The sequence below is a fragment of the Pediculus humanus genome, genomic scaffold (assembly GCF_000006295.1).
Source record: "Pediculus humanus corporis 1103172107384 genomic scaffold, whole genome shotgun sequence".
Lineage (NCBI taxonomy): Eukaryota > Metazoa > Arthropoda > Insecta > Psocodea > Pediculidae > Pediculus > Pediculus humanus.
Genome location: NW_002987011.1, coordinates 253,187 through 270,761, shown reverse-complemented (window position 1 = coordinate 270,761; position 17,575 = coordinate 253,187). Strand labels below are relative to the sequence as shown.

General features: G+C 24.9%; 6 protein-coding genes across 6 annotated transcripts in view; 2 read left to right on the top strand and 4 right to left on the bottom strand.

Moving 5' to 3' along the window:
* Positions 1-116: 116 nt before the first annotated feature.
* Positions 117-1,227, bottom strand: Phum_PHUM039570 (Charged multivesicular body protein 4C, putative; the record flags this gene model as incomplete). Its single annotated transcript, XM_002423095.1, has 3 exons — positions 117-393; positions 479-656; positions 1,047-1,227. The coding sequence occupies 3 exons, from the start codon at positions 1,225-1,227 to the stop codon at positions 117-119; spliced, it is 636 nt and encodes a 211-aa protein (XP_002423140.1).
* Positions 1,228-1,882: 655 nt separating this feature from the next.
* On the top strand, positions 1,883-5,946 carry Phum_PHUM039560 (uncharacterized protein; the record flags this gene model as incomplete). Its single annotated transcript, XM_002423094.1, has 13 exons — positions 1,883-1,946; positions 2,174-2,352; positions 2,452-2,792; positions 2,961-3,174; positions 3,247-3,467; positions 3,553-3,686; positions 3,756-3,928; positions 3,998-4,138; positions 4,214-4,496; positions 4,612-4,814; positions 4,897-4,996; positions 5,469-5,735; positions 5,843-5,946. The coding sequence occupies 13 exons, from the start codon at positions 1,883-1,885 to the stop codon at positions 5,944-5,946; spliced, it is 2,424 nt and encodes an 807-aa protein (XP_002423139.1).
* A 148-nt stretch (positions 5,947-6,094) lies between these two features.
* Phum_PHUM039550 (adenine phosphoribosyltransferase, putative) lies at positions 6,095-6,684 on the bottom strand (the record flags this gene model as incomplete). Its single annotated transcript, XM_002423093.1, has 3 exons — positions 6,095-6,231; positions 6,310-6,388; positions 6,463-6,684. The coding sequence occupies 3 exons, from the start codon at positions 6,682-6,684 to the stop codon at positions 6,095-6,097; spliced, it is 438 nt and encodes a 145-aa protein (XP_002423138.1).
* A 1,252-nt stretch (positions 6,685-7,936) lies between these two features.
* On the top strand, positions 7,937-11,040 carry Phum_PHUM039540 (vacuolar ATP synthase subunit C, putative; the record flags this gene model as incomplete). Its single annotated transcript, XM_002423092.1, has 12 exons — positions 7,937-8,068; positions 8,245-8,398; positions 8,522-8,611; positions 8,747-8,798; positions 9,057-9,140; positions 9,311-9,419; positions 9,719-9,906; positions 10,005-10,097; positions 10,168-10,329; positions 10,435-10,528; positions 10,616-10,849; positions 10,945-11,040. 12 exons carry the CDS (start codon positions 7,937-7,939, stop codon positions 11,038-11,040), a joined length of 1,488 nt encoding a protein of 495 aa, XP_002423137.1.
* Positions 11,041-12,349: 1,309 nt separating this feature from the next.
* Positions 12,350-13,691, bottom strand: Phum_PHUM039530 (phosphatidylcholine transfer protein, putative; the record flags this gene model as incomplete). Its single annotated transcript, XM_002423091.1, has 2 exons — positions 12,350-13,537; positions 13,665-13,691. The coding sequence occupies 2 exons, from the start codon at positions 13,689-13,691 to the stop codon at positions 12,350-12,352; spliced, it is 1,215 nt and encodes a 404-aa protein (XP_002423136.1).
* Positions 13,692-15,861: 2,170 nt separating this feature from the next.
* Positions 15,862-17,575, bottom strand: part of Phum_PHUM039420 (uncharacterized protein) — a gene marked incomplete at both ends in the record, with an annotated part of 5,963 nt that continues 4,249 nt past the window's right edge. The window contains 6 exons of the mRNA XM_002423090.1: positions 15,862-16,100; positions 16,242-16,485; positions 16,571-16,791; positions 16,867-16,967; positions 17,227-17,322; positions 17,380-17,494. Coding sequence (XP_002423135.1) covers positions 15,862-16,100; positions 16,242-16,485; positions 16,571-16,791; positions 16,867-16,967; positions 17,227-17,322; positions 17,380-17,494 — 1,016 coding nt within the window. The remainder of the gene's footprint in view (positions 16,101-16,241; positions 16,486-16,570; positions 16,792-16,866; positions 16,968-17,226; positions 17,323-17,379; positions 17,495-17,575) is intronic.

Genomic DNA, 17,575 nt, shown 5'->3' with positions numbered 1-17,575 from the left:
AAAGTTTTCGGAAAACCACCAAATGCAAAATAAATACAATTTGTCATTTTTAAATTGTTGAGATGAACTATAAATTTTAAAAGTACTTATGTATTAAAAAATAAAAATTTTAATGATTATTTTGATATATAAAACTTACTAGCAGACGCTTTTGCTCTCGCTTTCGAAGGTTCTCCTACAGGCACATTGGGTAATTCGGGCGATGGAGTAGCCACACCAAGTAGTTCTTTATCTAACTCTTCTTGCTCTAATTCTTCCAATTCTTTAAGAAGTTCATCCTCATCGACATCTTGTCCAAATGCAACAGGATTTGAAATTGCATCTGAAATTTCTCTGGCAACATCTTGTTGTTCAGCTATATCATCCATCATGTCGTGAACTTGATCGACATCCCTAAAAAGCACAAAGTTTTTAAAATTAAAAATATATTTTTATATAAGTTTATTTATATATATATATAAAAATTTATAATACTTACATGTGTTTGTGTGCTGCTTTCAAAGCATCAGCTGCATTTTTCATAGTTGTAAGAACAGCTGTATTCGTATTGGCTCCTTCCAAGGCCTCTCTCTGCATTTCAATAGTTGACAGGGTGCCATCGATTTGCTGAAGTTGTTTTTCATACCTCTTTTTTCTTTTTAATGCTTGTAAAGCAGCTATTTATTAAAAATAAAAAAATACTAAATGTAATTGTTAGTCAATATACAGATAATCTAGTTCTAATGAAAAAGCATTGATATGGTGAATGTCTTGAATGTCTATCAAGGAAATAAGTGGTTCAATATATTTAATTAATATAAAATGATGATTATTAAAAGTGATGAAATGAAAAATAAAAAAAAAATTGTCAAGACCAAAAACAATAAATTTATTTCTAAATGGTCATATATTAAAAATATTCAATTAAAAAACCGAATTTTGAGGAAATTTTTATAAAATGACGTAGTGAAAAATTAGGAACTGCATTCATGGTCAAATTTTTGGGTTTGCTTTCGGGTAAAATTTCACATAATTATTGTTAACAGGAGTCGAGATCAAATACATACCTCTCTTATTTTTAACACCATTTGCTCTCGCTATTTGCAATTCTTGTTCTATTTTAGATTCTAAAAATTCTTGTTTTTTTATTAACATATCTTCAGTTTCCCTAAGTTTCTGAATTGCTTCTCCAGTGGTTGGCGCTTTATCGCCTTTTTTACCACCGAACATTCTTCCGAAAAAACTCATTTTGAACCTATTATAGTTTTTTTCAATAATAATAATAATAATAAAAAGAATTATATAAAATTCTAATAAAAAAAAAAGCCTGTAATTAAAAAGCACCAAAATGTAATAGGAAATTAATCACTGACGTCTCATTCCGTTCACAGTGAATCCAATATAACCAACATAACAAAAATAAATGCGTCACAAGTATTTAAATTATTTATTATGGGTAAAATTATAACGACTTTTTGTGATTAAATAATATTTACCCATTGATAAATAATTGGTAAAAAAAAAAAAAAAAAAAAAATGAATCTAGATTTAGGGTCTCTTAATGAAAATCAAATTTTAGAAAAACATTCTTTTAATTTGAAATCCTACAAAGAAGATGGGTAAAAGTTTTTTTGTTGTTGTTGTTGTTTTTAAATTTAAATTAAAACAGAGTTCATTTAAAGGTAATTGTTGTTTTAAAGGTTACTTTTACAAACTCAGGATTTTGATGAAGTTCTTTGTGGTGAAATTATAAAAAATAAATTTATACATACCTGTTTTAATAATACGGAGTCGTGTGTATGCGTTGCAGATAGTAATGGAAATTTATTTGTTATAAATCTGAAAATAAAAAAGTAATTTTAAATTACTAGTAAAAATTGTATAAAATTACAGGCAAATTATTATGATTGGTTATATTTTTATTTCTGTTACAATTATTGTAGGTATTGGCGGTTACAAAATATTGGGTTAGTCACATTTATTTCTTTTTCACCTTTGAAAGAATTGGAATTATTAGTCAGCTTAAACACAGCATCTATAAAATTATGTAATATTGGTATGTTTTTTACTAATGAAAATTTTTTTTTTTTTTTTTTAATTTTTAATCTAGGCCTTTTTTCGGTTAACGAATCAATTCTCAATCATAACATTTTTAGAATCAAAAATAATACATTACCATTTTTTAAATTTACAGAAACTGGTTTTATTACTGGTTCTCTTCCTGGTCATACTGCTCCTGCTACAGATGTCTCATATACTGATGATGGATTTTACTGTCTTACATTTAACAATTTAGAAGCCATAGTATGGAACATGTCGACATATGATCAAATTCACGTCTTATCCTTAAAGGTCGATTGTTTTATAAAAAAGGTAACTTTTATTATAACTTTTTCTGAAAAAAAAAAAAAGAAAATTAGTACATTTTATTAGTTAAATTAATAAGTTAAATAAAACCTTATTGAAATTAAGGTTCTTTTTATACCGATTACAAATTACATACTTGCCTGCTTTGAAGATGAAACTATAAATGTATGGCAGTTTGGAACTTTTGAATGCATCAAACAAATTATTCCTGAAACATCAAAAACTCAGTACATAAAAACAATTGCTATATCTAAAAATGGAAAAATAATGGTTATCGGAGGTCATACAGGTTATTTAGTTATTTATTGTTTGGAAACTTGGGTTGTCAAAAAAATTATTGAATTTCCTGAAAGTATATCAGGCGCAAAACAGCTTGAATTCGTTCCTCAAGTTTTCGATGGTGGATCTAACGATATTTTAGCCATATTGACTACTTCTTTGGAATTGTATTTTTTTAATATCCAAAATTCAAAATTTCTAATTGGAATGCATAAAACTTTCGGATTAACAGGTTTTTATACAATGTTTTTTTTTTTAAATGTAGCTTAATTTATTGTACAGCTTATTTATTTCACCGATAATTAATTTTTTTTTATAGAAAAAATTACAATAAGTTCTACGGGAAAATATTTTGCTTCTGTTTTGAATGGTGGAAAAATAAATATTTATTTAACTGAAGTTGCTATTACAAAAAAAGATTGTTTAAAAAAAAATTTGAATGTTTTCACTGAAAAAACTGGTAGTGAAATTAGTGAATCACAAAATTCATTTAACCAAATGAGAAAAACTCAAAAATATACTCAGTCTCTAAATGATGTGAGAAGTGAAGTAAGAACATAAATTTATTTTTGTGCATATTTCGATAAGTTTGGTTATATTGAATTTTATTATTATTTACAGCTAAAAAAAGTACTTAGTCTTAAAAAACTTCATCCTATATTGAAACAATTTGGAGAATTTCCAGAATTCTATAGAACTCTAATTTGGAAGACTATTTTACAATTACCTGAAAACCAAGATGCATTTTTAAGTTTGGCAACAAAAACATGTCATCCATCTTATACTAATTTAGAAGCAAAATATCCTTTGCATAATAAGTCTTTGTGTAACTCGTTGAAAAAGTACGATAACAAAAATAATTTTGACAAATTTTTTTTTTTAAAATTTTTACAAACTTTCATTATAATATAAATTATGCATTTTCAGATTGCTTTCAAGTCTATCATATTGGTGTCCACTTTTTGGGGAAGTTGATTTTTTACCGGAATTTATTTTTCCATTTGTTAAATTATTTCATACTGATCTTGTAGGTTGTTTTGAGACGGTTGCTACAATTATAGGTAAAATTACAAAACAATTTATTAAAACGAGAACAGTTGAGTAATAATTAAGGGATGCATTATTTTCAGTTAATTGGTGTCAAAATTGGTTTGAATTTTATCCATTTCCTCCGGTCAACATGCTTTCTACATTAGAAAATATACTCGGCCATCACGAACCTGATTTATTGGAATTTTATTTAAAAAACGATATAACAATTAACGTATTTGCATGTTCAATTTTTCATTCGGCTTTTTCTGAAGTTGGTATAATTTTATTTATTTGATTTAGTCATAATAAGCCGTGTAAACAATTTTTTTATTCAATTTAGGTATTGTCAAAAACAGATTGGCTAAGACTTTGGGATCACATTTTGTCTAACGAACCATCATTTTTATTTATGGCCATCATTGCATACAATATAAATTGTCGAAATGCCATAAAATGTATAAAAAACCGAAATGACATTGAGGTAACATTATCAAGAAAAAAGGATTCAGAAAGAAGGTGAAGTAAATTAAACAGACATTTTTGTTTTTTTATACAGAAATTTTTCAGAAGTCCAAATCCGATAGATATAACTAAATTAATTTCGAGAACGTATATTTTATTAAAAGAAACCCCCGATGAAATTCACTGTCGACATTTTTTTACTTCTTATCAACCTCTTAGCTCCGGAGGAACTTATGTATCTTTTTTTGCCTATCCAAAATTGATTGATTCAAATGTAACGAGAATGTTAACATTACGTAAAGAAGAAGAAGAAATAATTGCAGAACAAATGAGAGCTTTAGACATGAAAAAAAAACTAGATAAAGAACTTTTGTTGAGTAATAAGGAGGAAGAACATGAAAAAATTTACGAAGGTTTAATTAAAATTTATTTAAGAAAAACAAAATTTTTTTTTTAATTTTAATCGTTGAGTAAAACAATTTTATATTATAGAACTTGAGGAAAGAATAAAAAGTATTGTCGATGAAGAAGAAGATAGAATCTTAGCTCAAAGGCAAAAACTTGAAGATTTAAAACAAGAACTTCGATTGAAAGAATTACAATTATTGGAAGGAACAAGGAATAAAGTTTTAAAAAAAAAAGCTCAAAAAAAAAGAGTGGAATTGGATCGTTTGATTAAAGATATATCGAAAAAAGTAAACAAATTTTTTTCGTTGAGAATTTTCAAAAGTTTTGTACAAATTTAATGCAATTTTTTTTTTTTTTTCGTTCGCATAGAAAGCTTTAGAAAAAACCGATGTTGAATTATTAGAAGATGAAAAAAGAAAACATTATACAAAAATATTAAAAAAAATGTGTCAACTTGAATTAGAATTAGGTTTGTCGGATAGTGAGAAAAGCCATTTTGAAAATCAACCGTTACGAAAAAACGATTCGAAAGAGAATCAGTGTCACGTAAGCATCTCGATTAAATTTTACTTCAATTTTAAAAACCTTAAAAATATTTTTTAAAAAAATTATTTAATTTCAGAACTCTTGTGATCCTATTAAAAATAATAATAAATTAATCAATTCGAATAAATTACCTTTGAATACGAATTCGTTGAACGATGTAAAAACGAACATCACTGAAAAAGGGATTTCAAATCATTCTTACGAACCTGACGCAAAAGAGCAAACATTCAAAAATGAGCGCGAAATATTATTGTCGCAAAATGTTAAAGAAATTTCGAAAAAATCAAAAGACAAAATTCCGTTGGTTTCATTTCAAAATTTCGGAACGAATCGGAAAAAACGGAAAAAAGTGAAAAAAAACGACGCGATTAATCAAAACGAATCGAATTTTCCAGGAAGTAAAGTTATAGGAAGTGATGTACAAAAATCTCGAATAAAATCAAATTTTACCTCAAGAGTTAGTAACAAACAAAATGAGGAAAATTCAATATCTGAAAATTCATTAAACACTTTAGATGAAAATATAAAAATGAAAATTAATCAAGATGAGAGAATTTCAAAAGATAATAATAATAATAATAAAATGTTCACCTGTCAATGCTCGCAAAAATTATTGGAAGAATCGAGCAAAAAAAAAAAAAAAAAAAAAAATTTATTCGAAGGTAAATAATATATATAAATGAAAGCTTTCAAAAGATTAGATAAAAGTGACCAGATAATAAAATTAAAAAAATTGACATATCGTGAGATAATATTGTTTAAATTTTAGGTTATTCGTTTAAAAGTGATAGCGAAAATGAAATATTTAAAACAGTGTTGAGTATCAGAAGGCAGCTACTGAAAAATGGAGGAACAATTCAACAACTTAAGTAAACAGTAATTTATTATCTAGTGCAGTATCTAATGTAATACATGTATTTATACTCGTTGAATTATTAAATTTTTTACAATTATCAAACACATTAAATTTTAATGTCCGTTTGTAAAAAATACATTCAATATATATGAGTAATACTTTGTTTTATAATTTAATAAAAGAATGTACTGGACATGGCACTTTGCTTTTACCATTAAATTCTTCTAATTCGATAATAACTACACAATGATAAACATTGGCACCTAAATTTTTTATAAGCATACATCCAGCTTCAAGAGTTGCTGAAATAAAAGTTTGTAAATTAAATTTTTTGCAATTATGAAAAAAAAAAAATTTTATAAAAGTTAAAAAAAACTCACATCCAGTTGCTAGTAAATCATCCACAATTAAAACATTTGAACCTGGAGGTATGCTATTTTTTTGAATTTCTAAAGTTGCCTTTAATTAAAAAAGTTAATTAACTTATAATATTTTTAAAAAAATTAAAATTTTTTATTTTATTTTGAACTTACTGAACCATATTCCATGTCAAATGATAATTCAATGACCTCGCCAGGTAGTTTACCCTTTTTACGAATAGGTATAAAGGGGACTTGCAATTGTAATGCAATCAAAGGACCGAAAAGAAAACCTCTCGATTTTATAGCACAAACAGCTTGAACTTTTGAAACATATTTACTGGAATGTTCTTTAAGTAAATCACATAAATCCTGAATCCCTTGTGGGTTGTTCATAACAGAAAAAATATCACTAAAAAAATTAATGATAGATAAAATTTTAAACTTTTTATAAAAAAAAAAAATTTTTTAAGGAAAAAAATTTATTTTTTACAATAAAAATTAAGTTGCAAAAAAAAAAAAAAAAAAAAAAAAAAGAAATTATCTAGAAAAATAAAGATTCAATAAAAGTAATTAAAAGTAATCTTTCAACTTTAATGCAATAAATTTGATAAAATTATTAAATAAAAATTTTATTGTTGGTGAATGGAAAGCAATTTTATTTACAAATTTAATATCGAATTAATTGCCAATTAATATCAAACTGTTCTTAATTTTTTTTTTTTAAAGCTTTCAACTATCGTAATCACTGAATAAAATTTTTTTTTTTAATAGTTAATACATGTTATAAGTGAAAATGTTTTTTTTGTACTTATATTAATAGGTAAATATATATAATTAATATTAAATAAATATAAATATACCGAAAAACAACTCCAGGTTTTGGAAAATCTTGATAACTTTTTAAACATTGTTTAACAAATTCAACTTTAGCCACAGTACTTTTCATTTTATATTATATAGGATACCCCTCAACTTTGAAGAAACGTTATCAACTAATTCTTGACAGAACTGTTGTCGCGAAGTGGTAAATGTAGTTTGACAAACCACAAATAGAGGCAGCACATAATCACGTGAATCGTTATGGTAGAATTTTAAACAGAATTGTATTTTGCTTAAAATTCTATATATTCAGGTTTAGGTGCTTAATATTTTGTCTCTGTTAAAATCATTTCGGTAAGATTTACTTTTATTTTTTATTATTTTAATTTTAAAAACACTTTTCTATTACTTTTTTTTTTTTTTTTTTTGTTTTTAAATAAGAGCCTTCACCTACTTTGCTGATTGTATTTTGCTTAACTGAAATTTATAATAAATAGATTTTGATGTTTTAATTAAATAAATCAAATCTGTGATTGGAATAACGATTTCTTTCATTTTTTATAAATTTTACTTGTAAATCATTTAAATATTGTAAAATAAGCTTTGATTTTCCAGGGTATAAATGATACCCTACAGTAGAGATTTTTATGTACCTGTCAGGTTACTCTTCATTTTTTTTTTTGTTTCTTTTTTAGTTAAGCTCTTATTTAAATAATATACTTCATCAAAATGTATTATCAATGCAAACTTAAACCTTAATTACAATTATTGATTTTAGGGTAAAATATTTTATATTATAATTTAAGATTTTGATCCTTAGGTGGCCATGACAGAATATTGGTTAATATCTGCTCCAGGAGAAAAAACATGTCAGCAAACATGGGAAACAATGAATAATTTGACGAATAAACAGAATAACCTGTCAGTCAATTACAAGTTTCATATTCCAGATTTAAAGGTGTGAGACAATATAAAATTAATATTGAAATTTTTTATAATCGGCAAATTAAAAAAAAACTTTTTAATTTGCCGATTATATTATCGGCAGTATTTATTTTATAATTAGATAGTTCAATAACTTTGGATTATCCTTTTTCGAAAATTTCGAAATGAAATAATTTTTTAATTTTTGAGGTTGGAACATTGGATCAGTTAGTCGGTTTGTCTGATGATCTTGGAAAATTGGATTCATTTGTTGATTCCATTACAAGAAAAGTTGCTGCTTATTTGGGCGAAGTTCTCGAAGATCAAAGAGATAAACTTCATGAAAATTTGATGGCCAACAACAGTGAGTTGATATTTTATTAATATTTTTACTTTTTTAATTTTAATACATCATATCAACAATAAAATGGTAAAAAATTAAAGCCCCATAACCTATTAAATCATGATAAAGATTTTCTACCTTCAGATTCATATCATATATTAAACACATCTATTGAAAAAACTGGAAAAATTAACCAGTCTGGCAACTCAAGCCATTTTAAAGGAAGAATTATAAGTAAGATTTAAAAAAAAAAAAAAGTCAGTGTTAACCAAAAATTTAAAAAAAAATCACATATGTAGAAAAGAGGACCATAAATTTATTGTTTACAATCTTTTCATTCAAAATTTCACTGTACCTATTTAGTTTTAGAGTGTGAAATGAATTTCATCAAAATTATTCACTTTTCTTTGCTTTCATACATGTTTATTATTAGAAAATTCTAAATCAAGACAATTTTAAAAAGTTTATAAAAAAAAAAATTTATATTTCATACAATTGCACTCTGTTGCTTCTTTTTTCAGCATGAAAAATGTCAATTAAAAAAAAATAAAAAAATTAGGATGAACTTCGATGAATTATTACTTATTACATTAATGATAATAATTTTAATGTTGAGGACAATGAATTTTCTAAAATTTTAATATTGTAAATGAATGAAAATATTTAGCATTTATTTCAGGTCTCAACCTGATCCCTCAAAATATAATGGATTCTTAAATCTCTGTTCCAAATATTTTCCAAAAGATGGAATGCCTCCCATTTTGTATAGATTTTTCTTTTAGGTTTTTTTTTTTAAAATATACTTTTGAAATTCTCTATTAGGAATTATGATATTGTTCCCTATGTTCACCATGGGTAGAATTTTTATTTTTCCATTTCAAATATCGGCCATTTTGATTTATTAATCCCTGAATTTTTGGCGGTATTTTTTAGGTGCTACTTATATAATTCAGTTGACGCCATTTTTCGAAGGAAGGCCTTTTTTAAGGAATATTATGGTTTGGCACTTGGAAACCTAGCACGGACCCATTTTCTTAAGATTGTACCTTTCTTTCAGTTTGAATTAATTACAAAATTTTTGGGGCCAAACTGACAAAATAATTTAAATTATTAGGCAATTATGAACGTTTTGTGCAGTCATAAAAGTTTTTTTTTTTTTTTTTAATCATACCATCATACTTTTTAAATGCTTTAAAAGCTACATTACATTCTTATTCACATGCACTATTCATATTATTCCCAATCGTTTTCTGTGTGTGCTATATTTCTATAGATATACAAACATGGCTATTTATTATTACGATCTACAATGTTTTCAATTTTTTTTTTTTTTGTATTTAGGTGATTTGCCAAGTTATTATAACGCGTTTTCAATGGGACATGGCCAAGTATCCGATCAAACAATCATTGAGAAACATTGCGGATATAATAAGTAAACAAATAGGGCAAATTGATTCCGATCTCAAAACAAAATCAAATGCATACAATCAGTTAAAAAGCCATCTTCAAAATATGGAAAAAAAACAAACGTGAGTTTGATTGAAACGATTGATTAAAATTTTCAGAAAAAAAAAAAAAAAAAAACATTAATTATTATTATTATTATTGTTTATTTAAATAGAGGAAGTTTACTTACCCGAAATCTGGCGGATTTGGTGAAAAAAGAACATTTCATTTTAGATTCCGAATATTTAACAACATTATTGGTTATAGTTCCCAGGTGAGTACCTAGACAAAAAAAAGAAGAAATTCAATTAGGAAAATATTTAAGTAAAATTTTCTTTTTTTAGAAATAATTTTCCAGATTGGCAAGGTCATTATGAAAAACTTACCGATATGATCGTTCCACGTTCCAGTCAACTTATAACTCAGGATAACGATTATGGTCTTTTCACGGTGACACTTTTTAAAAAGGTCGTCGAAGAATTCAAATTACACGCAAGAGAAAAAAAGTTAGAATTTTTTTTTATAAATAAATAAATAAATATTAAATATTTTAAATTTACGTTTCGGTAATTAAAAATGTTTTAAAAAAAAAAAAAAAATTCCAATTCCAGGTTCGTCGTTAGAGAATTCACGTATAACGAAGAGGAAATGGCTGCCGGGAAAAACGAAATCACCAAACTAGTCTTAGATAAGAAAAAACAATTCGTACGTTACTCCCGGGATTTTTTTTTTAAATTGCAATTAAATTTAAAAATTCGTTTTAATTTCAATTCGATTCCCTATCGATTTCAGGGTCCTCTAGTACGTTGGTTAAAAGTTAATTTTAGCGAATGTTTTTGCGCTTGGATCCACGTGAAAGCTCTCAGAGTTTTCGTCGAGTCCGTTTTAAGGTACGGACTTCCGGTTAATTTTCAAGCCATGCTCCTTCAGCCGAATAAAAAAAATACAAAAAGATTGAGAGAAATATTAAATCAATTATACGGACATTTGGATAGCAGCGCATTGCAAGGCTCCGGTCATCAAGACGTGAGTTCTGTAATTAAAATAAATAAATAAATAAATAAATTAATTAATTAATAAATACATAAAAATTTGGGTTTTTTTTATATTTTTAATTTCAGAGCGTCGACATTCCAGGTCTCGGCTTTGGACAAGCCGATTATTTTCCATATGTATATTATAAAATAAATATAGACATGGTAGATTCAAAAGCTTAAAAAATGGATATTATAATTTTATATATTTATATATATATATATTGATTTTATATCTTGTATTTTTTCCTGATAATAAGTAGAGAATTTTAAAAATAGGAATATAAACTAAACCTTTAATTTGTTAATAAGAAAAAAAAACAAATATGGAGATTTGTTATTAAAATTTTATACAAATAACATTTGTTTATACAATATATTTGATGAAATATTGTTGTTATTCCAATTTATTATTCCTCAAAATTATTATTTATTTATTTAGTTGAATATATATATAAATATATTGTAAAATAAAATTATTATTATTATTAGTTAAACGTTGAACGGTTGATAATATTTAAATTTTTTTTTTTTTTTGCTTATTATTATATATAAGTAATAAAATATATATATATATAGAAAAAGATAAAAATTTATTAAATGTTAATAATATTAAGATCGTTGTTTATTATATATGTAAAAAAAAAAAAAAAATTGCTTTAAAAATAAAAATAAAAGGAAATCAGTATTTTAGAATTTTATTTAAAATGTCTTCATGTGTTAAATGAAAAAAAAAAAAAATATAGAAAAATAATATTTAAAAAAAATTTGATTTTGTTTACTATTATTATTATTATTATTAATAAATTTTTAAGGGTTACCCAAAAAGAAAGTTTAGTCATAATAATACTTTAAATTAAAAATTTTAATTAGAAAAAAAATTTAAATTTAATAAATTGTAAATAAAAAATTTTTATTTTTGGTGATGGTAATTGAAAAAAAATAAATTTTTTGGATTTCAATTAATGTTTATTATTTTTATTTAAAAAAAAAAAAAAGATTTATTATTTTATTTTTTGACCAAAATTTAAATTGATAAAAAAAAAAAAAAAAAAATTGATTTATCAATAGAAAAACATTCGTGTGTCATTTTTTTTTTTGACAAGTAATGATTTTTTTTTTTTTTAAATATATCAATATTATGATAAGAATTCGTTTTTTTTTTCTTTTAAAAATTTCTCTATATAAAAAAATGTATTTTTGTGTGTTATTAAGAGTCAAGAATTTTTTTTATGTATTCAAATAATAATAATAATAATGAATCACAGGAAAACTTAAATAGGTGTATAAATTTTTTTATTGGCTAGAAAATGTTCAAACATTGGTAAGTGGTAACACTCAAGTTTGAAAATAATTAATTATAATAAAAAATTGGATTTAAAATCATTTTAAATGTTTAACTTTTTCTTTTCGCTCAATTTTTTATATCTTTTTTTATTAATACATTCCGTACAGGTTTTTTTGTCAACAACAACAACAACCCTCCTATTTTTCAAGATGACAAAAAATAACTTTTAAAATGATTAACCCATGCTGTTTTTTGCAAATAATTTGATGTGTTTTGTTTTATTGAAAAATTTTTAAAAAATCCTTCTTGACATGGTTCATCTCCGCCAGAATTTCTTTTATCCGGATTTACGGTATATCTCTTGGACGCCGAACGAAGTCGAGTTAAAAAATCAGGCATTGCAGAGGTAGCAACCCAAGTTTGAATGGGACCAGGTATTGTTAATCCCGGATTATCAAAATACGTCATACAAAATTTGACTCCTGGTTTGTCGAACGTTGTTACCGGTCTTATAACCATAGTGCATTTATAGTCTTTCACGCGAAATTTTTGTGAACTTTCCGGAGCACTAGGATGTTCCGTTATGTGATTCGTTATGACCATGACTTTTTCAACCGGATCTATTATGTATCGTCTATTAAAAACATAATCTCTATTTGCAAAAAACTTTGGCCACTGCATTTCCCAATAGAGAACATTACTATTTGAATAAGGATCCGAATCTACTAGCTTTATTTCTACTGCTGTTAGATCCCAAGTCTTTCGATATTCTATATCTAATTGAACTTGCAAGAACATATCCGCTCTTATTTCTTCATAAAAACCATATACCTTGTATTCATACATTCCAGGATTGTGATCTTGTTCTTTTCGCCATACCAACAAGTCTTGTCGTTCCAAAAATGGCACCCACGGACACGTTCCGACTTTTTTATTATAAACGGGTTTAGTTCCATTGCAACTACAATAATCTACATTAGGGCTAGGGCTATCGATTACCAATCGTTTATGACAAACACTACAAGTGATGGTAAGATTTGTTAAATATTTTATATATTCTAGGTCTAGGTAATGAGACCTCATATATTTTTCATCTATTCTATTTTTATTCCAGTCAAACAATAACATGCTTCCAGCTAATGTTAATAATTTTTTCCTTTCAATAAACTGCTTTTGTAATTTTTCCTTTAAATGATCAAACATTTGCTTGAAATACATGTCTCCCCATAGTTTTTTGTATAAACTTAAAACTTGTTGTCCTCTCCTTAATTTATAAGCTACTAAATATTCACAATTTCTAAGGCAGTTTTCTCGAATTTCACCTGAATTAGCTTTTAAAAACTGATGAAGTTTAGGTAATCTTAGGCGTGACATATTAAATGAATCAATATTCTGAAACAAAAAAAAAAAAAAATATATTAATATAAAAATGTAATCTCAAAAATTATATATATATATATATATATTCTTATTTGATTAAATAAATTTATTTATAATAATGTTAATAAGAAAAACTTACCCTCACAATAATCCTAAAAAGGGTCATACTGTATCAATTTTGTGGCTTCATTAAACATTATTAATGAGACTGAAGTGTTACTTTTATTGTAGTTCCTGCTTCCGACACATCTTTACTGAAAAAATAATAAATAATGTTAAACAATAGTTAAATTTCACTTAAAATGTAAAAAATTTAGAATTATTATTATTATTATCAACCAAAAGTAATTAAATTTGATAAAAGTTAAGTTTTATCTTTTAAAAAAATTTTTAAATAAATTAATCGAACCATTAAAAAAAAAAGCAATTATACTATACAAGCATTTGAATTAAGTGAAACTCGAAATATATAAATTAAAAGTGAGAATAATTCTTTAGTTACACTTTTATAAAATTTGTATTTATCAGATTTAAATTTCAAAAATACCTTCGATAAGTTAAATTCTTTAAATTTTAAATGAAAAATAATACAAAGCATGGGGTAATACAAAACAAAGTAGAATGAATTCAAATATTTGAACATTTATTTTATTCAATAGGATAATTTTTATTTTGTTTATCAGGCTTGCTATTTATTTATTTAAAAAAGTGCAGACTTTAACTATGTAAATTTGATTTTTTTACTTGGTTAAAAAACTCACTAAAGAAAATTAATTTAATGAGTTTTCATTAATTTCTCATGTTGCCTCTACCGCATTATAAACTTAATGATCAAAAAAAAAAAAAAAAAAAACTCATAAAATGAATATTTTTTTTGTAAGAAAATTAATAAAAGTCATTAAAATAAATAGTTATACAGTGCAGGATAAAAAATTTATAAATTTCTAATATTTTAATTCAGATTCAGGGGAATTAATTTAGATTTTTATAATTTTACATAATGATTATAAGCCGGCGAATATAATTAAAAAATACCTCGTATGCATTCCTTTTAAATATTTATATTGAAAATTATTCTTATTTATGCCTTTTTTATGCTTGAACATTATACTTTGCCATTTTTTAATTTTTGTGTTTTCAATATAGAAAAGTTTACATTAAGAAAATTTAATAATAAGTTCTGAAAATCGATAAAAACACCATCGTCTGCATGTAAATTTTAAATTATACTTTTGGCGACAAATTTCCCTTATTAATTATTTTAACGTCTATAAAATTTTTTACTTAAAAGTAATATCACACAAATATTCGTTAAGAATTAAAAATTAATTTAAAAATTATTATTATATAAACATATATTTTAGTGAAACGTGAATTTTTTTTTTTTAAAATTTCAAATTTGATTTGTTTTAACTAAGTGTTAAAAAGTCTCTTCTGGGCCTACAGCAATGTAAGTGTGAAAAAATATTTATTTCTTTCCCTAATTGAAAATCATTTCTACAATTTTCTCCATTTGATATTAATTACTATTGTTAATAAGATGTGTAAAAACGTTAATTGTGAATTAGAGAAATAATTTGGTCAAATTAATCGAAAATAGGTTCAATTATAAGGTTAGGTTTGAAATTAACGGAAAACTTAGAAAATCAATTCATTCGTTACTTTCAAGCTTACTTACATATCAAAAATTTTTTTTTTTATAAAACAAAATACTGTAAAATTTGAATTTACAATAGAAGAACTAGTTAATTGTTTGTTTTAAATTGTTCATATTCATTGGGTTGTTTAAAATCTGAAAAAAAAGTAATTATAAATACATAGTTATACGTATATACATATATATAAAATACAACCGTTCACACTTATACTGATTATATATAATCAAATATGTATGTATGTATTAATGTTTTGGTAACAGAATTATAATAATAAAAAATAACAATAGTAGTAATTTTATTATAATTGAATATAAATCATTATTAAATAAATATGGTGGTGGTACTTGTATTTCATATCAAATAATTTAATTTATTATATATGAGTTAATGTATATTTGATTTAAATTTACATTTTGATAGTGGTAAGAAATGAAAGGTGAAAACAAATTTTTTTTTTATAAAATTCTAAATTTTTATGACTAAATTTTATTGTAATACAATTTTCAAATTTCCACTACCCTTTTATTAATTATTTTTATTTATAAAAAGCAAAAAAAAAGTTTTTTTAATTTTTTTTTTTTATTATTTTAAATTCAGCATATTTATATGTAGTATTTGAATTGTTTATTTAGTTTAGTCAGTATTTTTTATAAATATTTTTCAATAGAAAAAAAATATTCAGTTTTTGTACATGTCACACAAAACTTTTTCCATTGGTGTATTACCTATTGTTCTTTGGAAAAATATATGTTCAACCCTTTGAGTAGGAACATGTTTAAGAAGAGGAATCATTAAAAGCAGACGCCCAAATCTGGCAGGTTGAGTTGGATGCTGACCTCTTGCATGTTGACCCAACATAACTTGGGCTTGATCTTGAAGATTTTCCACTTGAAGTGGATCTTTCAAACCTCGAGTTTCTTAAAAATTAATAGATTTATATTACTTATAAGTTGTAAATTTTCTATATAAAAATAAGAGTGAGAATTATTTGAAAAGAGGCTGCATAAGAAAATGTAAAAGTAATTTTATAACTGATTAATTCATTCAAATTGTCTTACCGGATTTAAAAAGCACAATGGCTTTGAGACAAGCAAACTCTGCAGGATCAACCCCAACTGCTTTATAACGCAAAAGCATATCATTTAAAACTCTTATATCTGCGGCCGTTTGACTAGATTTTCCATTTGGAACAGTTGCAGCATGTTCGTTTACTGAAAACAAAGGGCTTGATTCTACCGGGAGACACCATTGTATGGCATTGAGTAAAAACAATTCTGACCAACATTCTTCAAGAAGAATAACCTGAATTAATTTCAAACTTAAAATTTTTCATCAAAAATCAAAAAGAAAAAAAAAAAAATATAATATAAAATAACAACATACATACCTGATCACGAAAGGGTAAACTTGCAAAAGATGGTAAATTTTTTGCCCATTTTACTGCCATAAAAAGTAATCTAGCAGAAGTTTCATAAATTGTTTCTTGCGTTGTTGTGTATAAAGGTGGAGGAGGTAAATGTGTTGTAGGAGTGGATATAGTACAGGGCAGTGTTCGAGAAGTAGGAGTAGGAGGTAAACTTTCTTCATTTGTCACATCAATGCTGTCTTCTGAAATAATAATTACACTGTGAATAAAATTTTTTTTTATTTATTCAAAAAAAAAAAAAAATTTTAAATGAATACCTTCATCTGCTTCTTGTTTGGAAGAATTCACTTCAGAAGGAGAAGTTAAAGACTGAGGATACCGAACTGGTGAAAATCCGACAGCCAAACTGACAGGAGGTCTATAAAAAAAAAAAAAAAAAAAAAAAAATTCAAATTTTTATTTGATTTAACTACTACAATCAAACCTACAAAAGAAACATTTTCAAATATGATTTTTACGTCAATAATCATTATAAAAAATTTTACACTTGAAATGAATTTGTCAATTTGATAATAATAATAATAATAATAATAAAACGTAACAAGTTCGAAATATAGAACGAGAAACTCAAGTTGAATTAATTTTAGGTCACTTGTTCAGAAAAGAAATTAGTTTACACTGATCGACCACTAATGGAAATATGGTTTGATTTATCACGGTTGATGGATTTATCTTTGGTGCTTTGACTTCCTTTCAATAAAAAAATATGTACACTTGTTTAAATAATCTATTTTAAATTTAAATAAAAAAGAAAAAAAGTTTTAATTTACCCAAATACGCCAACTGCTACTGCAGCTTCCCTTAAAGCTCTTTCTTGGTCCATTTCAACTAAAGCTTCCGGCCTTATAGTAGCAGTATTCCTTGGTTGTCTTTCGTTCTGAACAGCTGAAAAACACCCCCTAATTCATTATTACATTATATTACGTAGTAATTATGATACATGAAATTACATCATTTAATAATTTC